Source organism: Manis javanica, chromosome 14 (genome assembly GCF_040802235.1).
Source record: "Manis javanica isolate MJ-LG chromosome 14, MJ_LKY, whole genome shotgun sequence".
Classification (NCBI taxonomy): domain Eukaryota; kingdom Metazoa; phylum Chordata; class Mammalia; order Pholidota; family Manidae; genus Manis; species Manis javanica.
In genome coordinates, this window is record NC_133169.1 from 79,108,202 (window position 1) to 79,131,412 (window position 23,211).

At 46.3% G+C, this 23,211-nt stretch overlaps 1 protein-coding gene and 1 long non-coding RNA gene across 8 annotated transcripts in view; one reads left to right on the top strand and one right to left on the bottom strand.

Moving 5' to 3' along the window:
• The window catches only part of PHYKPL (5-phosphohydroxy-L-lysine phospho-lyase), a 39,537-nt gene extending 20,432 nt beyond the window's left edge, over nt 1–19,105 (bottom strand). For 3 of the 7 annotated variants that reach the window (XR_005061085.2, XM_037017286.2, XM_037017283.2), the window contains exons 1-8: nt 18,955–19,105; nt 18,130–18,248; nt 17,200–17,359; nt 13,893–13,967; nt 13,196–13,283; nt 13,002–13,118; nt 11,426–11,508; nt 10,945–11,170 (exon numbers count right to left, since the gene is read on the bottom strand). Coding sequence is in view for 6 of the 7 variants with exons in the window: in XM_037017286.2 (XP_036873181.1) it covers nt 10,945–11,170; nt 11,426–11,508; nt 13,002–13,118; nt 13,196–13,283; nt 13,893–13,967; nt 17,200–17,359; nt 18,130–18,248; nt 18,955–19,013 (927 nt within the window). In the remaining variant the exon portion in view is untranslated. Of the gene's footprint in view, nt 1–10,944; nt 11,171–11,425; nt 11,509–13,001; nt 13,119–13,195; nt 13,284–13,892; nt 13,968–17,199; nt 17,360–17,570; nt 17,763–18,129; nt 18,255–18,954 lie in introns of those variants that run through there. The other 4 variants (XM_037017284.2, XM_037017282.2, XM_037017287.2 and 1 more) reach the window with 4 other exon arrangements.
• Nucleotides 19,106–19,112: 7 nt separating this feature from the next.
• On the top strand, nt 19,113–21,389 carry LOC118972239 (uncharacterized). Its single transcript, XR_005061086.2, has 2 exons — nt 19,113–19,617; nt 20,695–21,389. It is a non-coding gene; the product is annotated as an uncharacterized lncRNA (long non-coding RNA).
• Nucleotides 21,390–23,211: the final 1,822 nt, after the last annotated feature.

Sequence of the window (23,211 nt, forward strand, 5' to 3'; positions counted from 1 at the left end):
GGCCATGCTAAGAGGGAAGTATATTGCAATACCACCAGGCCTACCTCAGGAAAGAAAAGCAATTCAAAATGAACAGTGTAAACTCACAATTAATGAAACCAGAAAAAGAAGAACAAATGAGGCCCCAAGGCAGTAGAAGGAGAGACATAAAAAAGATTACAGCAGAAATAAATAAAATTGAAAATAAAACAACAGGAAGAATCAATGAAAGCAGGAGCTGGTTCTTGGAGAAAATAAACAAAATAGACAAACCCCTAGCCAGACTTATCAAGAAAAAAAGAGAGTCTACACACACAAACAGAATCAGAAATGAGAAAGGAAAAATCACTACAGACACCACAGAAATACAAAATTATTAGAGAATACTATGAAAAATTATATGCTAACAAACTGGATAACCTAGAAGAAATGGACAACTTTATAGAAAAAATACAATCTTCCATGGCTGACCCAGGAAGAAACAGAAAATCTGAACATACCAATCACCAGCAACAAAATTGGATTCGTAATGACAAAACTACCTAAGAACAAAACACCTGTACCAGATGGCTTCACTGCTGAATTTTATCAAACATTTAGTGAAGACCTAATACCCATTGTCCTCAAAGTTTTCCAAAAAGTTGCAGAGGCGGGAATACTTCCAAACTCATTCAGTGAGGCTAGCATCACTCTAATACCAAAACCAGGCAAAGACACCACACACACACACAAAAAAATTACAGACCAATATCCCTGATGAACATAGATGCAAACAGACTCAACAAAATATTAGCAAACCACATTAAAAAATACATGAAAAAGATGATCCATCACCATCAAGTAGGATTTATTCCAGGGATGCAAGGATGGTACAATATTCGAAAATCCATCAACATCATCCACCACATCAACAAAAAGAAGGACAAAACCACATGATCACCTCCATAGATGCCAAAAAAGCATTCGACAAAGTTCAACATCCATTCATGATAAAAACTCTCAACAAAATGGGTACAGAGGGCAAGTACCTCAACATAATAAAGGCCATATATGACAGACCCACAGTCAATGTTATACTTAACAGCGAGAAGCTAAAAGCTTTTCCTTTAAGATTGGAGAAGAAGACAAGGATGCACACTCTCCCCACTTCTATTCGCATAGTACTGGAGGTCCTAACCATGGCAATCAGACAACATAAAGAAATTAAAGGCATTCAGATTTGCAAGGAAGAAGTTAAACTGTCACTGTTTGCAGATGACATGATATTGTACATAAAAAAACCCTAAAGAATCCACCCCAAAAACTACTAGAACTGTTAACTGAATTCAGCAAAGTTGCAGGATACAAAATTAATACACAGATATCTGTTGCATTCCTATACAGTAATGATGAACTAGCAGAAAGAGAAATCTGGAAAACAATTCCATTCACCATTGCATTAAAAAGAATAAAATACCTAGGAATAAACCTAATGAAGAAAGTGAAAGACCTATATATCCTGAAAACTACAAGCCGCTCATGAGAGAAATTAAAGAAAATACCAATAAATGGAAATACATCGTGGGCTCATGGAAAGGAAGAATTAATATTGTCAAAATGGCCATCCTGCCTAAAGTAAACTACAGATTCAATGCAATCCCTATCAAAATACCAACAGTATTCTTCAACCAACTAGTACAAATAGTTCTAAAATTCATATGGAACCACAAAAGACCCCAAATAGCCAAAGCAATCCTGAGAAGGAAGAATAAAGCTGGGGGAATTATGCTTCCTGACTTCAAGCTCTACTACAAAGCCACAGTAATCAAGACAATTTGGTACTGTCACAAGAACAGACCCAGAGATCAATGGAATAGAATAGAGAGCCCAGTTATAAACCCAAGCTTATATGGTGAATTAGTATACAATAAAGGAGCCATGGATAGACAATGGGGAAATGACAGCCTCTTCAACAACTGGTGTTGGCAAAACTGGACAGCTACATGCAAGACAATGAAACTGGATTATTGTCTAACTCCATACACAAAAGTAAACTCAAAATGGATCAAATATCTGAATGTTAATTCATAAAACTATAAAACTCTTAGAAGAAAACATAGGAAAAAGTCTCTTGAATATAAACATGAGCAACTTTTTCCTGAACGCATCTTTTTGGGCAAGGGAAACAAAATAAAAAATGAACAAATAGGACTACATAAAGCAAAAAACTTCTGTACAGCAAAGGATACCATCAGCAGAACAAAAAGGCATTCTATAGTATGGGAGAATATATTTGTAAATGACTTATCCGAAAAGGGGTTAACGTCCAAAATATGTAAAGAACTCACATGCCTCAACACCCAAAAAGCCAATAACCCAATTAAAAAATGGGCAGAGGATATGAACAGACAACACTGCAAAGAAGAAATTCAGATGGCCAACAGGCCCATGAATAGATGCTCTACATCGCTAATTATCAGGGAAATGCAAATTAAAACCACAATGAGATACCACCTCACAACAGTTAGGATGGCCAACATAGAAAAGAGTAGGAACAACAAATGCTGGTGAGGATGCAGAGAAAGGGAAACTCTCCTACACTGCTGGTGGGAATGTAAACTAGTTCAACCATTGTGGCAAGCAGTGTGGACATTCCTCAAAAAAGTGAAAAGAGAAATACCATTTGACCTGGGAATTCCACTCCTAGGAATTTACCCAAAGAAAGCAAGATCTCAGATTCAATAAGACAGATGCACACCTATGTTTATTGCAGCACTATTTACAATAGCCAAAATATGGAAGCAACCTAAGTGTCCATCAGTAGATGAGTGGATAAAGATGTGGTACATATACACAATGGAATACTACTCAGCCATAAGAAACAAATTCTACCATTTGCAATAACATAGTTGGAGCTAGAGGGTATTATGATTAGTGAAGTATGTCAGACAGAGAAAGATAAATATCAAATGATTTCCCTTATTTGTGGAGTATAATGAAACAAAACTGAAGGAACAAAATAGCAGCAGACTCTCAGACTCCAAAGGAGTAGTGGTTACCAAAGGGGAGGGGTGGGGGAGGGCAGCTGGGGAGGGAGGGAAAAGGGAATTATGGGGTATCATGATTAGTGCACATGGTGTGGAGGGGATCATGGGGAAGACAGTGTAGCACAGAGAAGACAAGTAGTGACTCTGTGCCATCTTACTACATTGATGGACAGTGACTGCAGTGGGGTCTGGCGGCGGGACTCGATAATATGGGTGAATGTAGCAACCATGTTGCTTTTCCTGTGAAACCTTCATAAGAGTGTATATCAATGATACCTTAATAAAAAAAAATAGATCAGACCTAAATGTAAAAGCTAAAACTATAAAACTCTTGGAAAAAAACAAAGGTGTAAGTCTTCATTACTTCTGGCTGGCAATGGTTTGTCAGATATGACTCCAAAATATTAGCAACCAAAGAAAAAATAAATTGGACTTAATCAAAATTAGCAACTTGGACTTCAAAGGACTAACATGAATATGAAGAGACAACTCAGAAAATGGGAGAAGATATTTAAAAATTATGTATCTAATAAGGATCCAGTATCTATGATATATAGAAATCTTATAACTCAGCAAAAAAAAAAAAGCCATGATGGCTATAATGAAAGACAGCAAATAATAAATGATGGTGAGGATATGGAGAAGTTGGAACCCTCATACATTTCTGGGCATGTTAAATGGTACAGCTGCTTGGAAAAAGTTTGTCACTCCTCAGAAACTTAAACCTACTGTTGCCATGTGACCCAGCATTTCCACTCATAGGTATATATGCAATAGAACTGAAAGTATATTTCCATACAAAACATACATGGAAGTCTGACACAAAGTCCATGTTATGTGATTAAATGAAATGTGAATAGGCAAATCCTACAGTTACCATGAAGAGCATCAGTAACATGTAATTGTCTAATTACTACGCTGTATATGTGAAGCCAGTATTACTGTATATCAACTATACTTCAATAAGAAATCTCCATGTCTTTACTGACTACTCTTTAGGTTAATTATTTAGACAATGGTATCATAATTTATGACTTTATTTGTACATTATTCTTTGTATTTACAAGTCTTTGTTTCATGTATTTTGAAACTCAGTTATTAGATGAATAAACATATTTATAGAATCATCTCATCTCCCACACACCAAAAAAAAAAAAAAAGAGAATAGGCAAATCCATGGACACAGAAAGAGCGATTGCCAGGGCTTGTGGAAAGAAGGTGATGGGGAGTGACTGCTGATGGTCATGCGGTTGCTTTGGGGGATGAAAAAAATGTTCTGCATTAAGACAGCAGTGATGATTGCGTGACTTGGTGAGTGTGCTGAAAATCACTGGCATGCACTTGACTTTGAAACCACTGGTTTTGTATTTATTTGAAAGAGTAAATTCTATGGCATGTGAATTATACCTCAATCAAAAGGGAATCAGTGATTCAGCTTTTTCAACAGCAACACTGGATATAAGGTGACAATGGGATATAATTTTAAAGCACTGAAGGAAAATAACTAGGACTTAGATGTTATATTTAGCTAAAATATTTATATATGAGGGCCTGGTGAAAATACTCTTAGGCACACAAGAACTCACAAGGTTGCAATATAAAGACTTAGAGGGAAAATAATTTGGCATCTGAAACCAATATAATATCATATTATCAACTATATTCCAAAAATAAATAAATAAATAAATAAATAGATACAGGGCCAGGGTCATGGGAACACAGGTAGGTGCCATGCTATGTAGTTTAAGAAAGAAGCTAGGGCCAGTATACTTGTATATTGTGCAGTTCAGAGGGAGATAATCAGCCAAGCAAAAACAAGGGACAGAGAGTTACCTTGAGCCATAAAACAGAAGAAGAACTAGGAAGAGAGTGACCTTTTGATAAGACACAAGTATGTCAACTGCATTAAATATTACTTTACAATGAGGAAAAAAAGAAAATAACAGGATGAAATACGGGGCGATTTAAAACAGGCAAGTATGATAAACTGAAGTTATGAATTAAGATGTTAGCAACAGGTCTAAATATATCAATACTAATGTTACATTTAAATTGTCTGAAGTCATCACTTTAAACTCAAATATTAACAGACCCGGACAAAAAAACAAAATCTAGGTATATGCTGGTTAAAAGAAACACACCTAAAGCGTGACTGCACATAAAGGTTGGAAGTAGAAGGGTAAAAAAAATGTGTATCAGGCAACTTATAGCCAAAAGAAAGCTAAAGTAGTTCTTCAATAACAGATAAAAAATAAAGTGTAAAAACAAAACCATTGTTAGGAATGGAAAATATTACTCTATATGATAAAAGATTTAATTCCTTGATAATTGGGGAGACACATGCAAAATAATGAAGCTGGGCTGTGTATATTTTTATACTATGTAAACAAGTAACTCAAAGTGGATTAAGGACTTGAATGTAAGACCTGAAACCATAGAACTCCTTGAAGAAAACATAGGTGGTAAGTTTTTTCACATTAGTCTTGGCAACAGTGTTTTGGATTTGATACCAGAAATAAAAGCAACAAAAGTAAAAATAAACAAGTGGGACTAAAAAGCTTCTGCACAGTAAACTGTCAACAAAATGAAAATGCAACTTTCTTAATGGAACAATATTTGCAAATCTTAGATCTGATAAGGACCTAATATCCAAAGTACACTAAAAATTCATATAACTCAATAGCAAAAAAAACCCCAATATGAATAAAAAATAGGTAGAGATCTGAATAGATATTTTTCCAAAGGAGACATATAGATGGCCAACAGGTGCATGAAAAGGTGCTCATTACTAATCATCAGGGAAATGCAAATCCAAGCCACAATATCACCTTATATCTGTTAAGAATGGCTATTAATCAAAAAGACAAAAAATAGCAAGTGTTGGTGGGATGTGGAAAAAAGGGAACTCTTCATGCCCTCTTGGTGGGAATGTTAATTGGTGTAACCACTATGGAAAACAGTACGGAGGTTTCTCAAAAAAATGAAAAACAGAACTACCATATGACCCAGCAATCCCACTTCTGGGTATTTATCTGAAAAAAATGAAAATGCTATCTCAAAGAGATGATATCTGTACCCCCATTTACAGTTCAGCACTATTTATAACAGTCAAGATATGAAAGCAATCTAAGTGTTCAGCAATAGATAAATGGATAAAGAAAATGTATATATGCATGCAATGGAATATTATTCAGCCATAAAAAGCACAAATCCTACCATTTGCAACAACATGGATGGACATTGAAGGTATTGTGCTAAATGAAGTAAGTCAGAGAAAGAAATACTGTATGATCCCATTTGTATGTGGAATCTAAAATGAAACAAAACCAATCAAGAAAACTGAGCTTTTAGATACAGAGAACAGATTGGTGATTACCAGAGGTGGAGGTCGGGGGAGAGTGTACAGTGGGCCAAATGGGTGAAGGATGGTCAAAGGGTACAAACTTTCAGTTACAAAATAAACAAGTCCTAGGGATATAATGTACATACAGCATGGTGACTATAGTTAATAATACCATTAAAGTTCCCATCACAAGTAAAAGAATTGTAATTGTGTGGTGATGGGTGTTAACTAGACATAGGGATAATTTGGCAATATATAACAATATTGAATCATTATGTAATACACCTGAAACTAATATTATGTTAACTGTACCTCAATTAAAAAAAAAGTTTCAATTCCTAATGAACATTGACAAAAAATATGTGTATACTAATACCCTCAAAATATATGAAGCTAAAATTGACAGCATTATGGGGAAAAATTGTTTATCATAGTATGAGATATCCACATACAGTTCTCAATTATTAACAGGTTAAGGAGGAAAAAAACAGTCCAGCACGAATATGAGCTAATAGACATTTACAGAGTTCTGCAAATAACATTTAGGTAACACATTTTCTTAAGGACATGTAGAACAAGCAAGTACCAGATCACCTGTAAAATACATTTTATAGAAAAAGTATCAAAACACGAAGTATCACAAAGACATGACCTTTGACTGCAGTGTCATTAGACATTAATAATAAAAACATTAGAAAAACCTAGAACTGAATGGTAATGCAGTGGTTCTCAAACTTTTGGTCTTAGAATCTTTTTACTCTCTCAAAAATTATCAAGGAACCCAAAGAATTTTGTTTATATGGGTTACACCTAATAATATTTGTTATATAGAAATTAAAACTGAGAATTTTGAAACACATTAATTTTAAGATAATTAATTTTAAATATGCCATTCAAAAATAATAAAAACCCATTGTGTATTATCATGTTTATGCAATATGATATAATCGTATGTTTATGAAAAATAAGTATACTTACAAGAAAATTAGAAGTGTCCTTTTTTGTGTTTGCCAATGTCCTAAATGTCTGGCCTAACAGGACACAGTTGGATTCTTGTATCTGTCAGCTATGTATTTATTTCTCATAGTTATGCAGCCTCTGGTGCACCCCACTGTATAATTGTGAGAGGATGAGAGTGAAAAAGGCCAATAACATGTTAAGTGTTATCATCAAAGTAGTTTTTATCTTGCAGATCCCTGACAAGGGCCTTAGGGTCTGGATCACATTTTTAGGACCCTGGTGATAAAGGAACACTATATATTAAAATTTGTGGGATACAATGAAAGTTGTGCTTTGAGGGAAATTTATAGGTTTAAGTATTTTTATTAATAGAGAAAACATTTAAATATCCATCTTAAGAAATGAGAACAGAAGAAACCCCAAAGAAAGCAGAAGGAAAGAAAACGAGGAAAAGAGAAAACACAAACAATATTGCATATGAAAAATGAATATAATGATAAAGATTTAGAAGATATTAAGAAAGTACTAATAGAGTATGTCAACAATTTTTAACACTTGGATGAAAAAGACAAACTCCTAGGAAAATATAAGCTGCCAGAACTAACACAAGAAGAAATAACTTGCAGAGGCCTATGTAACTTTTAAAGCAATTGAGAGAGCAATTAAGTACCTTCCCATGAAGAAAACACAAAGCCCAGATGGTTTTATAGGCAGTTACCAAACTTTCAACGAACAGATCATCTCAATTTTATGTAAAAGTGAAAGAAGAAATACTTCCCAACTCAATTACAAGGCTGATATAACCCAGATACCATAACCAGACATTATAAGAAAAAAAGATGTCACATTTTACTCCTGAAAATACATACCAAATTCATAAATAGACTATAAAGAAGTAATGTATGAAAATGATAATGTTCCATATCTAAGTTGGATTTGTCCGAGGTATGCAAAAATGGCTTAATATTAGAAAATTTGTAATATAATTTACCATACTAACAGAATAAAAGAGAAAAAAATTACTTTAATAGGTGAACAAAAAAAACAGGATAAAATTCTATTCATAATAAAATATCTTAGTAAGGAACAGAAGGAAATTTTCTTAACTCATAAAGAATAAATATAAATAAATGAATAAAAAGAATATAAAAACTAAAAATAAATTTAAAGATAAAAAAACAAAAGATAAAATAAAAATCTAGACCAAACATTCCTAGATGGACAGGTATGGTCACTGTTAACCATTTGTTTTCAATTATGTATTGGAAGTTTCATCCAGTGGAGATCATATGATTTTTTACATAGGAAAAACAAAACAAAGAACAAAAAAGGGAGATCTGCTTATAAATTATTAGAAATAATAGAAGAGTTTAGCAAGAAGGTTGATAAATAAAAAAGCCCTTATTTTATACACCAGCAGCAATGGTATATATTTGTGTGAATCTGTTTATGTATACACACACAAATGCACATACACACAGACACGCATACTCATACACAGAACAGACACACAACTCCCAAAATGAATAAGAAAAGCATTAGCAGCTCATTAAAAAAATAGGCCAAATTAAAGACATGCATTTCACAAAAGAGGAAACACATGGCCAATAAACATTAAGAGATGTTTCACATAATTTGAAATCAGGGAATAGCATATAAAACAATACCCTGATTTGAGGGAATATTTTCTACCCCACATTATTGGCAAAAAATTAAAAGGTGTCGAAGAGGATGCAGACCTATAGAATCTCTTACACACTGCTGTAAGTGTGTTAACCTTACACACTGCTGGTGGAGTGTTAACCTGTGAACTACTTAGAAAACAGGTGTCATTCTCTCTTAAGATGGAGAGTGAACACAGACCCTATGACTCAACAATTACACTCTTAGGTATATTCTTAAGAAAAACTCTTACACATGTACAACAGACTTGTAAAAATTGTTCGCAGCAGCACTGTTCATAATAGTAAAAAATGTGGGAGCATCCTTAGAGCACATCAACCAGAATGGACAAATCAGTCAAGGTACATTTATACAATGGGATATGGCAGTCACAACAAAACACCTTCAGTGACAAGCAATATGGATGATTCTTAGTAATACAAACATACCTCAGAAATTCTGTGATTTTCCAGAACATTGCAATAAAGCAAACATTGCAATAAAGCGAGTCAAGTGAATTTTTTGGTTTCCCAGTGAATATAAAAGTTGTGTTTACACTCTACTGTAGTCTGTTAAGTGTGCAGTATTATGTCTAAAACACAATGTACATATCTTAATTAAAAAACACTTTATTGCTAAAAAATGCTAACCATTATCTGAGCTTTCAGCAAGTTGTATTTACTGACCATAGATCACCATAACAAATAATGAAAAAGTTTGAGACATTGCAAGAATCACCGAAATGTGACATAGAGACACTAAGTGAGCAAATGCCGTTGGAAAAATGGTGCCAACAGACTTGCTGGATGCAGGGTTGCCACAAACCTTCAATTTGTAAAACACAGTGTCTGCAAAGTACAGTAAATCAAAGCACAATAAAATGAGGACAGGTGCCTGTATGAGGACAGGTGGAAAAAACAAATCTCCAGAGTACACAGAGCATGATACACTTCTTATAAAACTAAAACACTGCTAGAATAAATAATGAATGTGGGATTCTTAGTGATGGCTACTTGAGGGGGGAGGCCAAGGCAGGGAATTGGGGGTGACCATGAGGACACTTCTGCAAGATAGTGGTTACCCTCAAGTAATGGGGACAGATGCAGGATACTGTCAAGGTCCTCACATGCTCAGGCCCCGACTCACACTGGCTTCTTTCCGCCACACCCTGTTGTCTAGGGCAGAGTCTGTGCCTCCTTGTCAGGTCACACATGCTCAGGCCCCGACTCACACTGGCTTCTTTTTGGGAGGTCACAATGAAGTCCGCCCCTCATCTCCCCTAGAGTTCTTCCCTATGGCCTGAGCTTGGGCCTTCTCCTCTTTGGCCTGGCCCAGTCTCCCTACCGCTAGTTCTTGCTCTACACTGAGATCCTTCTAAAGTTTATTTCAGTCCTCATCTCTCCCTGATTAAAACCCTTCTAAGGGCCCTCACTGCCCTCAGATCAGTCCAGACACAGCTCTTTTCACGAAGCCCCTGGTGACATCACACTACACTCACCCACCATGCAACTGCTCTCGGCACCACCAAGCATGTGTGCAACACACGGGATCCACTTCATTTAGTGAAAGCTCTCGACCTTGAACCCAAGGTCGATGCCCTCCTCTAAGCTCCCACTGCCGTGGGAATTCTGCTCCCAAACCCTTCAGCACCAAACAGTCCCAGCTCTTCCCGCATCTTAGCTCTGGCTCCAGCACCTGGAGTGTGGCAGGCAGCTTCTCCTGGAAGGGAGAGGGCCTCTGGTATGCTTTCTGTGTATTTTATAAGGCACGATCTCTTGTGACAGCTTTTGGATTGACACTCATTTTTAGAGGTTTTGTGTGTGCTTCCCGCTGACCTGTGGTAAGGACAGCATCTTAGAAGTCTTTGTGCTGGGCACAGTACTAGGCCTGTGGCCTCTGCTCATTAACGGCAAGTGGATTGTTGAGGGCCTCACAGAACCCACGGTGCTCCCTTGCCCTGGGGCCTTCACTCACCGTGTTGAAGTACTCGACGCCAGTGGACTCAAATGTCCTCGCCACAGCTTGGGTTGTGGCCACACAGGCTACGGGGTGGCCGTTGCCAATGGACTTGCCCATGGTGACAATGTCGGGGACGAAGTCTTCTCCCTGGAGCTGGAAGGCCCAGAAGTGCTTGCCTACACGGCCAAAGCCCACCTGAATCTCATCTGCGACAAAGACCCCTCCGGCCTTGTGGATGTGCCTGTGGCAGAGGACAAATGGCTGACGGGGGGGGGCTGCAGGAAGAGGGATCAGGCCAGGAGCTGGGAGGTCTTGGGACTTTGAAGCTTGGCTCTGCCAGCATTAAGGTTGGGCCCTTAGGCGGATGGCTCCCTTCTCGGGATCACTGCTTCTTCAGGGGTTTGGCTAAAAACTCTGACAGACAGGCCAGGCTGAGGTTTGAATTTGGAACAAAGGCTGGGAAACCCATCACAAGCAGCCCCTCCCAGCTACTCACTCTGCCACTTCTGGAAAGTAGCCAGCCGGGGGAACAATCTGCCCTCCCACGCTGGGCAGAGACTCAGCGAAGAATGCTGCAATCTGTGGGTGAGACGGGCACAGGCCACAGCAGCGTGGAGGGGTGGAGTGGCAAGCTGTGTGTGTCCTGCTAATGCCGCTCCGCGCTGGCTCCAGGCAGGATGAGTTAACGGCAGTGCTAGGCCCCTACTTTGGGCTCCACAACACATTTGACATCTGTGACTCAGTTTCTGTTCAGGTTCAAACCGACTCTTACCCCCTGGATGCCTCCAGACCCCTTGTCCCTAGGATGCCCAAGATGAATCCACCCCATAAGCCTGATTTTCGCCCTGTAAGTCTGTTTGCTCCCTGTCCTCATCTGGTGACGCCATCTGCCCCGTGGAGGAAAGAATGTGCTCCCACCCCTGGCCCAGCCCTCCCTTCATCCTTCCGTCAGCACCGCCACCCATTCTGCCCCTCCTGACCCCGTGTCCACTCCTCCCCCAACACAGACCCGTGCCCCCCGGCAGGCCTGCCTGGCTCTGCCTTCACCTCCTGCAGATGTCTTCTAACCAGATGCCTCTTCCAGCCCACCCTCCACTGGCCACCAGCCTGATGCCTCCACCTGGCCCCTGAGCTCATCACGTTCCATTTAAGACCCTCTGATGACCTCTTCTGCTTACAGTCATGACTTCCAAACTCTGTACTACCTTGGAGCCGATTCAGAGGCCACTGCTGGGATGAAGGAAGTGCTGAGCGGATGGGAAACCGGTCCTTCACCCCTGCTGCCTCCGGGGCAGTTTCTTTTCTGGTTGTATGTAAGTGGGTGCAGAGCATGTGAAATGCACCAGCCAGGCTCCTGTCATCTGGCTCTGCCGACTGCTCTGGCCTCGCAGTACCGTACATCCAGTGCGTGGCTGTCACTCTTCAGTGAAGCCTTCCAGAGAGCCCTCATACCAACCAGCTGCTCCCTCCTGTCCCCAAGGCCACTGCTCCTCCAGGGTGCACACGTCTCCTGTCTGCCCCGGCACTGCCCTGGGCCAGGCCTCTTGTCATCTGCCCTCAGGCTGGCCCCACTCCAACGCATTCCCTGGTCTTATTACTCTCTCCCTTAACACCTTTCAAAGGCTGCCACAGCCTCGGCCTCTAGGCATGGAACTGGTGGTCCTTTGGCACATGGGTCCTGCCTGCCCCTCAAGGCTCATCTCCTCTGCTCAGCCTGGCCCCATGCTGGGTGGCTTCTCCCTGCTGCACAGGCTGCCCGTCTGTGTAGGAAGACTTTTCTCTTCTACTCTGCACCCCACCTTGAGCAGCTCACACCTACTCAACTTATATACTAATCAGGTAGCACCTCCTCTAAGGACCCTCCTCACAGCTGACAGGTGCAGCCGGGGCCCCTGGGCCCCTGTATTACCTACGACATACCTCTATATAAACCCTCTCTGAGCACTTAGGCCCCGACTAGATTCCCAAAGGGTGGGCCCTGGTTCCCATCCCTCTCAGTATCTGGCACTGGGCTGGTAACAGAAGAATGACATTCACTGTTCGATTCACCGGACCCACGCAGATGCAGTTACCTTCCTGCCCTTTTCCTGTGCGCTGCTGACCACACGTTTCACCTCGTTGGCATAGGCCACAGCTGGATTGGGGTGGTCCTCCCGGTAGGGGCCCCGGTAGGTGTCTGGGAGGGGTGCCTGTGGGGAGGGGCAGTAGTGTGTCACGCAGGCTGGGGGGCAGGCACCAACCTGCTGCCCACTTGGGCAGTGCATACCACATGGACCCATTCCTTCTGGCCATCCAGGTCCCGGAACTTGTAGGGACTGATGTCGATCAGGGAGCTCAGGTGACCGTGGTAAGCACTGGGGGAGAGAAGGGAGGGTGGGCTCAGGCCCGGGTGGCACGTACTCCCCGGCCCGGCCCTGCTAACTGCTTCCCCACCTTGGGGGACACACAGGGACGACCAACCCTTCTGACTAAGCCCTGGAGTCTCAGGGCTGGGAAGGAACCCGGGCCGTGGAGTCAGCAGGAGTTCTGGCATCACAGTGGCCACCTCATGACAGTGGTTCACCAGCGACCCTCCTGGGTTCAGGTCTCTCCTCTGGGAAGTTGGTGGCCTCTGCTTCCGGGTTGTAATGGACGGATCTGACATGGGATACAGATCTACCCCTGGGCCTGGGTCTTATGCACAGCAGATCCTCCATACAGAGGGAGCTACTGTTGGAACACTTTCGATACCTAAACGTTAGGACTGACTGCCACTACCTTACAAAGCATCCTGCTCCCCAGAAGTGCCTATCCAGAGAGGCCTGGGGGAAAGAACTGTGGGTGTGGGGTGTCTCTCTGGCCAGGCACTCATGCTTTCTTAAAGTAACCCATGCCCCTCATCCTTCCTGCCCAAGGCATCCAACTGAGAGCCTCACAGACCCCCTAGCAAGCGGCAGGCCTAGGCTTTAGGAACGGGCACTTACTGATCTAACACCACCACATCCCAGTGTCCCGTGTGCTGGCGGGCCATCCTCAGGGCCAAGTCATTGGCTTCTGACCTACAATAGAAAAGGTGTGCCCTGCTCTGACAGCTGTCCACGGCATTCCCTCCTGGGTACCTGTGTCCTGCAGAGAGATGCGGAGGGAGCAGGGGGCCCTGCCAGCAGCAGGAAGATTCTCCAGGCACCATTCATTGAGTCATTTGCTCTTTGTTTGGTAAAAATTTATTAAACACTTTCTCTGTGCTAGGGGCTGGGGGCAAAAATAGTAAGTGAAACAGCCTCTGGCCCTTCTGGAACTTATATCCTAGTATGTGTCATGAAAGCCAAAAAACAAAGAAGGAACTGTCATTTTGATACATGCCCCAAAATCATTGGACAGGACCTATCTTAGATAAGTGGGAGTATGGACTGAACTGTGTTCCCCAAAACTCATGTTGCGACTGTAACCCCTAGTACTTCAACACGTGACTATGGAGACAAGGCCTTTGAAGAAGTAAGTTAAAACAAGGCCATCAGATGGGGCCCCTGACTGCTATTCTTAGAAGAGGAAATGTGGGCAGAGACACGGGGGGCACACACGCACAGAAGAAAGGCCCCGTGAAGACACAGCAAGAGGGTGGCCACCTCAGACCAGGGGAGAGGCCTCGAAGAAACCGGACCTGTGGGCAACTTCATCTTGGATTCCGGCCTCCAGGATCATGAGAAAGTACATCTGTGTGGTTTAAGTCTCCCAGTGTTGGCCTTTTGCCATGGGGGCCTGAGCTGACTAACACAGGGGTCAGGGAAGGACTCTATGAGGAGGTAACACCTATACTGAGTCCTCGGGGGAGAAGTTTCTAGGCAAAGTGAGAAGCACACTCAAAGGTCCTGTGGAGGAAAAGAGCTTGGTGAGCTCACGGAACCCAGACAGGAAAAGGCAGGCCAGGGCAGCGTGGGAGGGGGAGTGGCGGACACGTGGGGCCCTCATCCACAGGGTCTCAGAAGGAGCCAGGTTTTCTCCTCAGTGCCGTGCAAAGCTACTGAAGAGTTTTAATCAGAGAAGGGACATGATTCAGCTCTCACTTGAGGACACATAGGTGAGAGCAGGTGGTGGTCATGGGGATGGAGAGGTAGACAGGTGGGAGATCGCCTGCAGGTGGATGAGGCGCATCATGCAGGGCTGGGAAGGGCACTTCTGCCTTGAGCAGAGATGCAGATGGTGCTGCATCCGTGAGGCGAGAAAGAGTGAGGTAGTTGGGGGGATCTGTGTCCCCCCAGGACACAGGTAGTCGCAACATGAGTTTTGGGGAACACAGTTCAGTCCATACTCCCACTTATCTAAGATAGGTCCTGTCCAATGATTTTGGGGCATGTATCAAAATGACAGTTCCTTCTTTGTTTTTTGGCTTTCATGACACATACTAGGATATAAGTTCCAGAAGGGCCAGAGGCTGTTTCACTTACTATTTTTGCCCCCAGCCCCTAGCACAGAGAAAGTGTTTAATAAATTTTTACCAAACAAAGAGCAAATGACTCAATGAATGGTGCCTGGAGAATCTTCCTGCTGCTGGCAGGGCCCCCTGCTCCCTCTGCATCTCTCTGCAGGACACAGGTAGTTGAGGCGAGAAAGAGTGAGGTAGTTTCTGGAAGCTCTGGATAGGTGCCCAGCAGTGTCAGGGACAGCCAGTGCCATGATCCCACACTAGGGGCCGTCAGAAGATAATCAATCAACTCTCATTTGTCTTTTGGACATGTGAAGTCAGAGATGTTCCAGAAGTCAAGTGGGTGGTTGGAACCTTTGGGCTGGAACAAAGGGGAAGCATCTGGGCTTGAGGCACAAATTTGGGAGTGGCCAGCACGTCGATGGTATGTAAGCCCATGGGAATGGATGAGATCAGGTAGGGAGAGAGACCATGCCCCAGGACCAGCCCTGAGGAACAGAGGGGTAGGAATTGGCAAAGGAGACAGAGGAGGAGCAGCCAGAAGCTGGTGGAAAACCAGGAGCATGCAGTGTCCTTGCAGCAAGCCTAAAGGCATTTCCAGAGAGTGGTAACTGCCAACATTACTGAGAGACAGAGCCAGACCATTGCAGGAAAGAGAACATGGGAGCCACTGGAACTCAGAGTCAACTTGGCGGAGGAAGCCAGAGAACATGCCACCCTCCCCTGCTGAGGGAACCGCGACTCCTGAGCCCAGTGGTCTGCCTTTCCCTGGAGGCTCCGGTTCTGGCTTGGCCACTTCATACATGCGTGACCCTGGACAAGCTAGTTCCTGTCTCTGAACTGCTGTTTCCTTATCTGTAAACGAGGGTGGAAAATCCCACTTCCTAGAAATTACCAGGGGAACTGAGGCACGTGCTGCATAAAGAGCAATGATGACAGTGACAATCATTACTAGGATCCAAATGCCACAGCCTACTGCTCATTGCGATGTTCTCTCCCAGGCATGCTGGGCTGGTTCTGTCTCCACTGCCACTTCCAGTGAACTACTACTGGTCCCTGTCACCTGGCCACTGAGCTGCTGCCTAAGGGTGGCTATTCCCAGTCCTGATGCCATTGTGCCTGCTTAAAACCCTCTGATAGTTCCTAATGATCTTAGGATACAGATTCCTCACTCGGCTGGTAAGGCCCTGCCTCCCTCCTTGGTGTCAGCTCCCACCCGCTCCCCTGCCCCACTGGCCTTCCCTCAGGTCCTCCGGTGTTCAGTTGCTGGGCCCTTTCCTGCTGCAAGGCCTTCCTACGGGCTGTTGGGTGTGGTGACAGCCTTGACAGGAACACTCAGGATGGCATGGGTGGCACCCTCCCCTCCTCCTCATCTAGCTATCTCCCCATCAGCACCGAGTCTACCATCACTTCCTCAGGGAGCCCCCCTGGCTCTCTCAGAGCAGGAGAGGGCTCCCCACAGCTTCTATGAGTCATTATACCCTGCACTTTTCCTGCAGACGATGGTCCCTCTTGGTCATTTTGGGTTTCTGTGAAGAAGCACCTGATGTTCTGTTCCTTACTGAGCAACCTGAGGGCAGGGGTCTTGGTTGTAGCCCCCAGGTGGGCCTGTGTATTCATAAGCAGAAATAAAGGAACATATTACCTTTGAAAGGTCCCAACAGTCTGAAAAGGGAGGTAATAGTATCCCTTACTAAGAGGCCAGGAAACTGGACCCACAGAGTGAGCAACAGGGTCTTCACAGGGAAGTGCGGACACCTGGCCCATTGAGGGCCGCCTCTCCCAACGTCCACACTACACTGTGCCCATGTGAGCAACTCTTCTTTGCTATATCACCCTCCTCCAGGGGCTGGCTGCAGTCCACTTACCCAGAATTTAGGAAATAAAACACACAGAGCTTCTCTGGCAGGGTCTCTGACAGCCTCTGCGCGTAATCCACGATGTTGTCGTGCAGGTATCGGCTATTGGTGTTGAGCACTTGGTTCTGTTCATGTGCCGCATGGACCACAAGAGGGTGGCAGTGCCCCACTGGAAGAGTGCCACACCCATTACTAAGCTGGTTTCCCTCTGCTGATCCCACCAGGCCTCCCCCAGCCTGACCCATAACCCTGGTCAATGGGGATTCAGTGGAGGGAGATGGTGGGGGGCATTTTCACAGTGAACACATGCTGAGAGCTCATACAGACCAGGTTACTTGAATTAATTCACCTAATTGTCCAAAACACCTTGAGGTGTGTACCTAGTATTGTCATGATTGTTTTGAAGATGAGCAGACAGGCACAGAGAACTAGGTAACTTTCCAAGATCACAAAGTAAATGGAGGACAGGGAATATGAACTCAGGCAGTCTGGGACTAGAGCCCACTTTTAATTTCCAGTTCATCTGCTGAGTCGTGGGCCTCATTTCCTTCCATCAGCTCTGGCGGCCCCACCTGCATAAATGAATTCCTACTTCAGCTTCCTTGCCCAGCACCTGAGATAGGCCCTGGGCTGAATCCCTGTCATGACCCCCCAATACTTGGCCATGGCCCTTCTGTGTTGCTGTTCACAGCTGGCCAGATGCTGCTCTCTGAGCTCGCCATCAGTCCTAAATGGAGTGGACCCCCAGACCTATGTCCCTGACTGCTGCCTAGTTTAGCACAGCTACAGCTTGGAAACTTCATACCAGAAAGGCTAGGCCTGCTCTGCTCAGAAAAATCCAAGCTCCCCACGCGTCTCTGCCACCTCAGGACCCCCCCTGGGCCGGGTTCTCAGCCTCGGCCCCTCCCCTCCCTCACCAGCCCCAGGCGTTACACTGACCGTGAGCCACATTGTTGATGCAATCGATGTATTCTGCGCCCTGTTCATCGTACAGGTACTGCCCTTGGCCCCGGACAATCTTAATAGGATCCTCAGGAAAAAAGAGCCTGCAGGAAGAGCTGGGGGAACAGGCAAGGGGTGGACTGCCACGTCTGAGGAGCCGAAGAAGTCCATCCACCGGACTCCCACCCCTTTCCAGTTTCTGGAAAGGACGAAAGCTTGAAAGGCACAGTGTTGCTTCCCTGCTTCCAGGCCCTCCACGACATAGGTGGTTGGAAAGGCGGAAAGGGGCGGAGAAGTTGCTAAAACTTTCTCAGGCCACTATTTGAGGTCTTGGTGGCCGCGCCCACATGAGCCCCTTGGATCTAGGGAAAAGGTGGCTGCCTCGATTCGCGGGGGCCCCTTACGGCAGTGTTCCTTGCCGGGACGGATGGAGGGAGGGCACCCCCACTGCTGCCTGGCTCCCCTCCTTAAATGTTCCTTGCCAGCCCGGCGGCCCTGCCGGGTGCCAGCCCAAGGCTCCAGCCGAGGCTGCCTCACGCCCACGAGGGCCCGCTCACAGGTCTGGGCAGACTTTCTCCAAGGTTGCCCCAAACCCCCACCCCGCCTCGGTAACTTTCAGTCCCTTTCCGGGGCCTCTCAGGAGTCGCCACTGGGCGGCGCTCTCCTCCTGCCCGGGCAGAGGCCTTCCCCCCGGAGCAAAAGCCGCTTGCAGCCAGGCGGCGGCGGCCGCTGGGCGGGCAGGGGTCAGAGGCTCCGGGGCGGGCTGGCACCCCCGGGGCCGCGGCTCTCGCCGGGAGTGCGCGCGCGCGGCCGTCGCGGTACCTGAGCAGCCGCCGTCTCAGGGCCAGGGTCGCGGCTTTCCCGCGCCGGTCGGCGGCCATGACGCCGGGCCGCAGACGCGCGGGGGCGCGGCCGGGAGCCCTCCGCGCGCCCGGCCCCGAGGCCCCGCCCCCCGCGTCCGGGGCTCCCGTGGGCCCCGCCCCCACGGGCGCCCTGCGCGTTCGCTCAGTGGTTCGTCCCGCGGTCGGGGCAACTCCCCGCCCCGCGGCACTCCTGGGAAATCGCAGTGCGGGGGCGTGTCCTGGGCCCGCCCCACTGAGCGCGGTCTGCGGCCGGGTCCCAGTCAGCCCCTTGGGCCTCGCCCTACGGGCCCCTGCAGTCTCCCTCCCCCGGGAGGTTCGCGGGCACCCTTGCCGCTGCTCCCGCTCCCCAGTGGGGCTCTAGCTTGGGGCTGATGCTGTCTGAGTCGCCTTCCCCATTCCTAAGACGGGAGGCGCCCAGCCCAGGCTTGGTGCGCGGCAGGGGCCTCCGGGTACGAGAAGCGATTGTCGACGCGGGGGCCGGACCTGGGGCTTCAGCCCCGAGGAGCAGCAGCGAGAGGGCAGAAGGGGCGGGCAGGGCCACCGCTGGCGCTGAGGACGTCGTGAGCACCACCTTAGTGTTGCCGGGCAGCTGCGTCTGGGGAGGCCTCTCCCTCTTCATTAGGTGAAGCACTAGGATAAACCTCAACCCGGATGGGGCAGGGTTCTTGACTCTGGGCGAGAAAGAATTCTCGAACAGGTCAGACGAGTGTAGGTAAGGAAGGAATTCATTAAAGCAGTAGCATCAGGGAATGGCAGCTGTCTTGCAGGTAGCAGAGAACAGGAAAGTGCAGAGGGAAAGTTTTCGGTTTAGGGCAGATTCCCTTGCCAGCTCCTGAAGCCAGGGTCACCTGGCATCCTGTGTCCTCCTGGATATGCACGCATGGGGACTAGCCCCTACCACCCCAGGATTTGGGGGAGCCACAGAGCACAGGATGGCGTATGATTATGTTCTGAGAACTTACGGAAGGAGATTTTAGGCAGGCTACTAAGAGCAGATCGCACAGCGGCAGTTCTGTGCAGGTTACCCAGGTGACAGAAACATGCAGGCCCAAATCTGAGCTCTTAGCAAGTAGCCCTTCCTACTTATTAGGAGTAAAGCAGAGCCGAGTGAAGACTTGGAAATAAAATGAAATAGCAAAGAGACAAACCGCAATTATCTGAGCAGTGAGAAAGCTTCATTTGAAAGTATGCACTTAAGGGAAAGTGCAGGTGTCCTCAAAGAAGGCACGCTGAAAGTTTGGGGATTCTGTCTTTTAAGGCTTTCAAGAATGCAAAGGGCTGAGGGGAGGTTGTTGGGAGTAGGCTTGGCTTATGGTCTCAAGGTGCTTATCTCTGAAGAGAGACACCATGTCTTCTTTCCTTTATTATCAGTCCTTCAGCTAATTCTGCTAAAAAACTAGCACAAGGGATGTTTTTTTTAATCCTATTCTTCTGCAAGATAGTGGTTACCCTCAAGTAATGGGGACATATCAGTTAGGACTGCTTGCTCTGCCCTAAGAGAGGCTGTTGGGTTATTGTCGGATTACCAGAGACTGTGTTAGGAATCTTACTTCTCGATTCTCTTTTTAAAATGGAATCTTAGCCTTAAGATTGGGTTCCCTCCTGTTCTTACCATACTGTTCATATCTCAGCATTTTTCATCATAGGCAGGAAAAGTTAATCGTGATGCTTGTCCCATGTCCCTGCCCCACCTCATTAGGGCAGCATGACTCCTACTGGACCCCACGCTGGGTGAGCACGAGAAACACTGATGCTAAGACAATCTTGCAGCATTTCCACAGGAAGAGAGTTGCCTGAACCTTGTAGTGGCCGCGAAACTGAGGCCCAGAAAGGGAAACGGCATTGCTCCCAGACACACAGCAAGTGCACAGCCGAGGCTGGACCCAGATCTGCCTGACTCCCAGCCCAGTGAGTGAGAAGAAATTGCCCCCAAGGGGCTGGGAAGTTGGGATAGCAGAGAGGGAACCCCTCCTGGGGTGGGGTCCTGGGGACTCTCTGGCTTTGATGATACCCTAAACAAGGGCCTGGGGTTGCAGCCTGAGTTGGGGTCATGCTGGAGAAGGGGAGACTCCTGCTGTCCTTCCTTCTGTCTTCTCTTCATGATTCTCAGCTCTGTGCTTGCTCTCTCACTGCTAATTTCTTCTGGTCTTCCTTCAAACAACTGTAAAATGCTTAAGGCATTTATTAAAGAGCATTGGAGTTCTTTAACAATATACATACATGGTAGTATATACATAATGTAAAATTTACCATTTTCACCGTTTTAAAGAGTATAGCTTAGTGGCATTAAGTACGTTCACGTTGTGCAACCATCACCACCATCCATCTACAGAACTTATTCATCTTTCCAAACTGAATGGAGTTTCTTGCTGAATAAGATGAATGTGAAATTAATGTAACGTGTGCTTCGTGTGTGTCTGTGCATGTGCGTGTGGTGGGAGGAGTCTGGGAGTCCTGTTTGGGACCCACGTTTGGGACAGGACACCACCAGGAATCCTCCCTTCTTCCGGCTCAGACAGGCCCACTCCTCCTTCCTATGGCCCCATGCTAAGCACTGCTCTGTCTGTCATCTCATGCCGGCCTTTGCGGTGCCATCAGAGGCCAAGAGGGCAGGGGATGGGAAGCGGCTGAGCTAAGATTTGAACCAGGGCATGGTGTTTCTCGATTCAGGCAGTGAGACGATTATTGGTGGGCAGTACTGTCCGTGTGTTTCGGATGTTTACTCTCCCTGGCTCTGCTCACTGAATGCCACCAGTGCCCTCAATCATATTGGCAGCCCTCAGCAGCCAGTGCCTTTCTAGCAGTATCCTAGGGATCAGGAGGAGGGAGACCTGCGTAAGCCCAAAGCCCATTCCTCTCAGGCCTCAGAATCATCGGCAAAAGGGGACAGTAATCCTTGTAATTAGTTTGGCTGCCATGGCGCACAGTGGGGCCCTCTTCTAGAAGGGGCTAGTTTGAGGCAGAGGTGTCCTTTGTGTCAGGGAGACGTGAGGCCCTTAGTCCTTGGGGCTCAGCTGTGAGGCAGGGCATCCCCGTGTCCTCTGGGATCTGAGGCCAGTTATTCACCACTCATCCTGAGTCCCCTGCCCCCACCCCAAAGCCCTTGAGGACTCCGCAGGCTCTGAAATTGTGGTTTGTGGACCTGAAGATACATCGTATGAAGCCACAAGGGGGCAGCAGTGGGCTACAAATGGCCTTGTCCTATCCAAAGGAGTAGGAGAGGGACCCCCTCAGAAGTCTAGAGGATGGGCAACGTGTGGCTTCTACCTCCATGACGATCTGCCTGCCCATCACCCAGCATCCTGGCACTGCTTAGCAGATTCCACGCCCTGCCAAGCAATTTCAGAAAGACAAACTGGAGGGTATCTAAGGGTCCAGGTCCATTCCCAAGCCTGCCACCCTATCCCTGGGCAGGTGACTAACCCCTCAGAGCCTGTTTCCTCATATGTAAAGTGGAGATACTGATACCAGTCAAGAAGCTCCATCCTTCACGGGGCTGGGGAGGGGAGCCTGGGAGGTACCCGGGTGGAGGGAGGGGTGAGTTCCAAACTACAGCGGAGTTGTGAGGTTATGCTGGGCCTCCAAAGAGATCGCCATCAGTCATCACAGCCCCCATGTGGCTCTTCCTTCTCGCACTACTGTGTCCCTGGCGATCCACATGCCTGGTGGAGCAGCAACTCAGGGAGACAGAGGTGGGCACGCATTCCTCCTCTAGCCAGGGTGTGCCTGGGCCTCTTCTGCTCAGTGAGGAGGCTGTGTGGCAGGGTCTGGGGGGACTATCCAGGCTGTGGCCTCCTGAGGCCACAGTCCTTGGAGGCTGAAGGCCCGAGATACCATCACTGCAAGCCCCTCCTTGTCTACACTACTGAATGTCCTTGGTTTTGTCATCTGTGAAACGGGCATGTTCTCAGGGTCATTCTAAGGGATGAGAGACGTAGAAACGCTCTGCACGACTGTGGCCTTGCTCAGTGTTGGATTGGGGAGGAGAGGGCACTCAGAACCATGGGTGCCTGCAGGTGCCTGCCCTGTCCTAGGTTCTTCATTCACCCCAAGCATTCAGTTCTTATTAAATCATGGTCTGAGTGTAAGCATCACTATCCCATTTTACAGATGAGCTGGCAGGTTAAATTTTCTAAGATGGCTGCAACAAGATCTACTATCCCACATTTTCTCCTTGCAATATGATGTTGACACTTTTCCCTTGAATTAGGGTGGA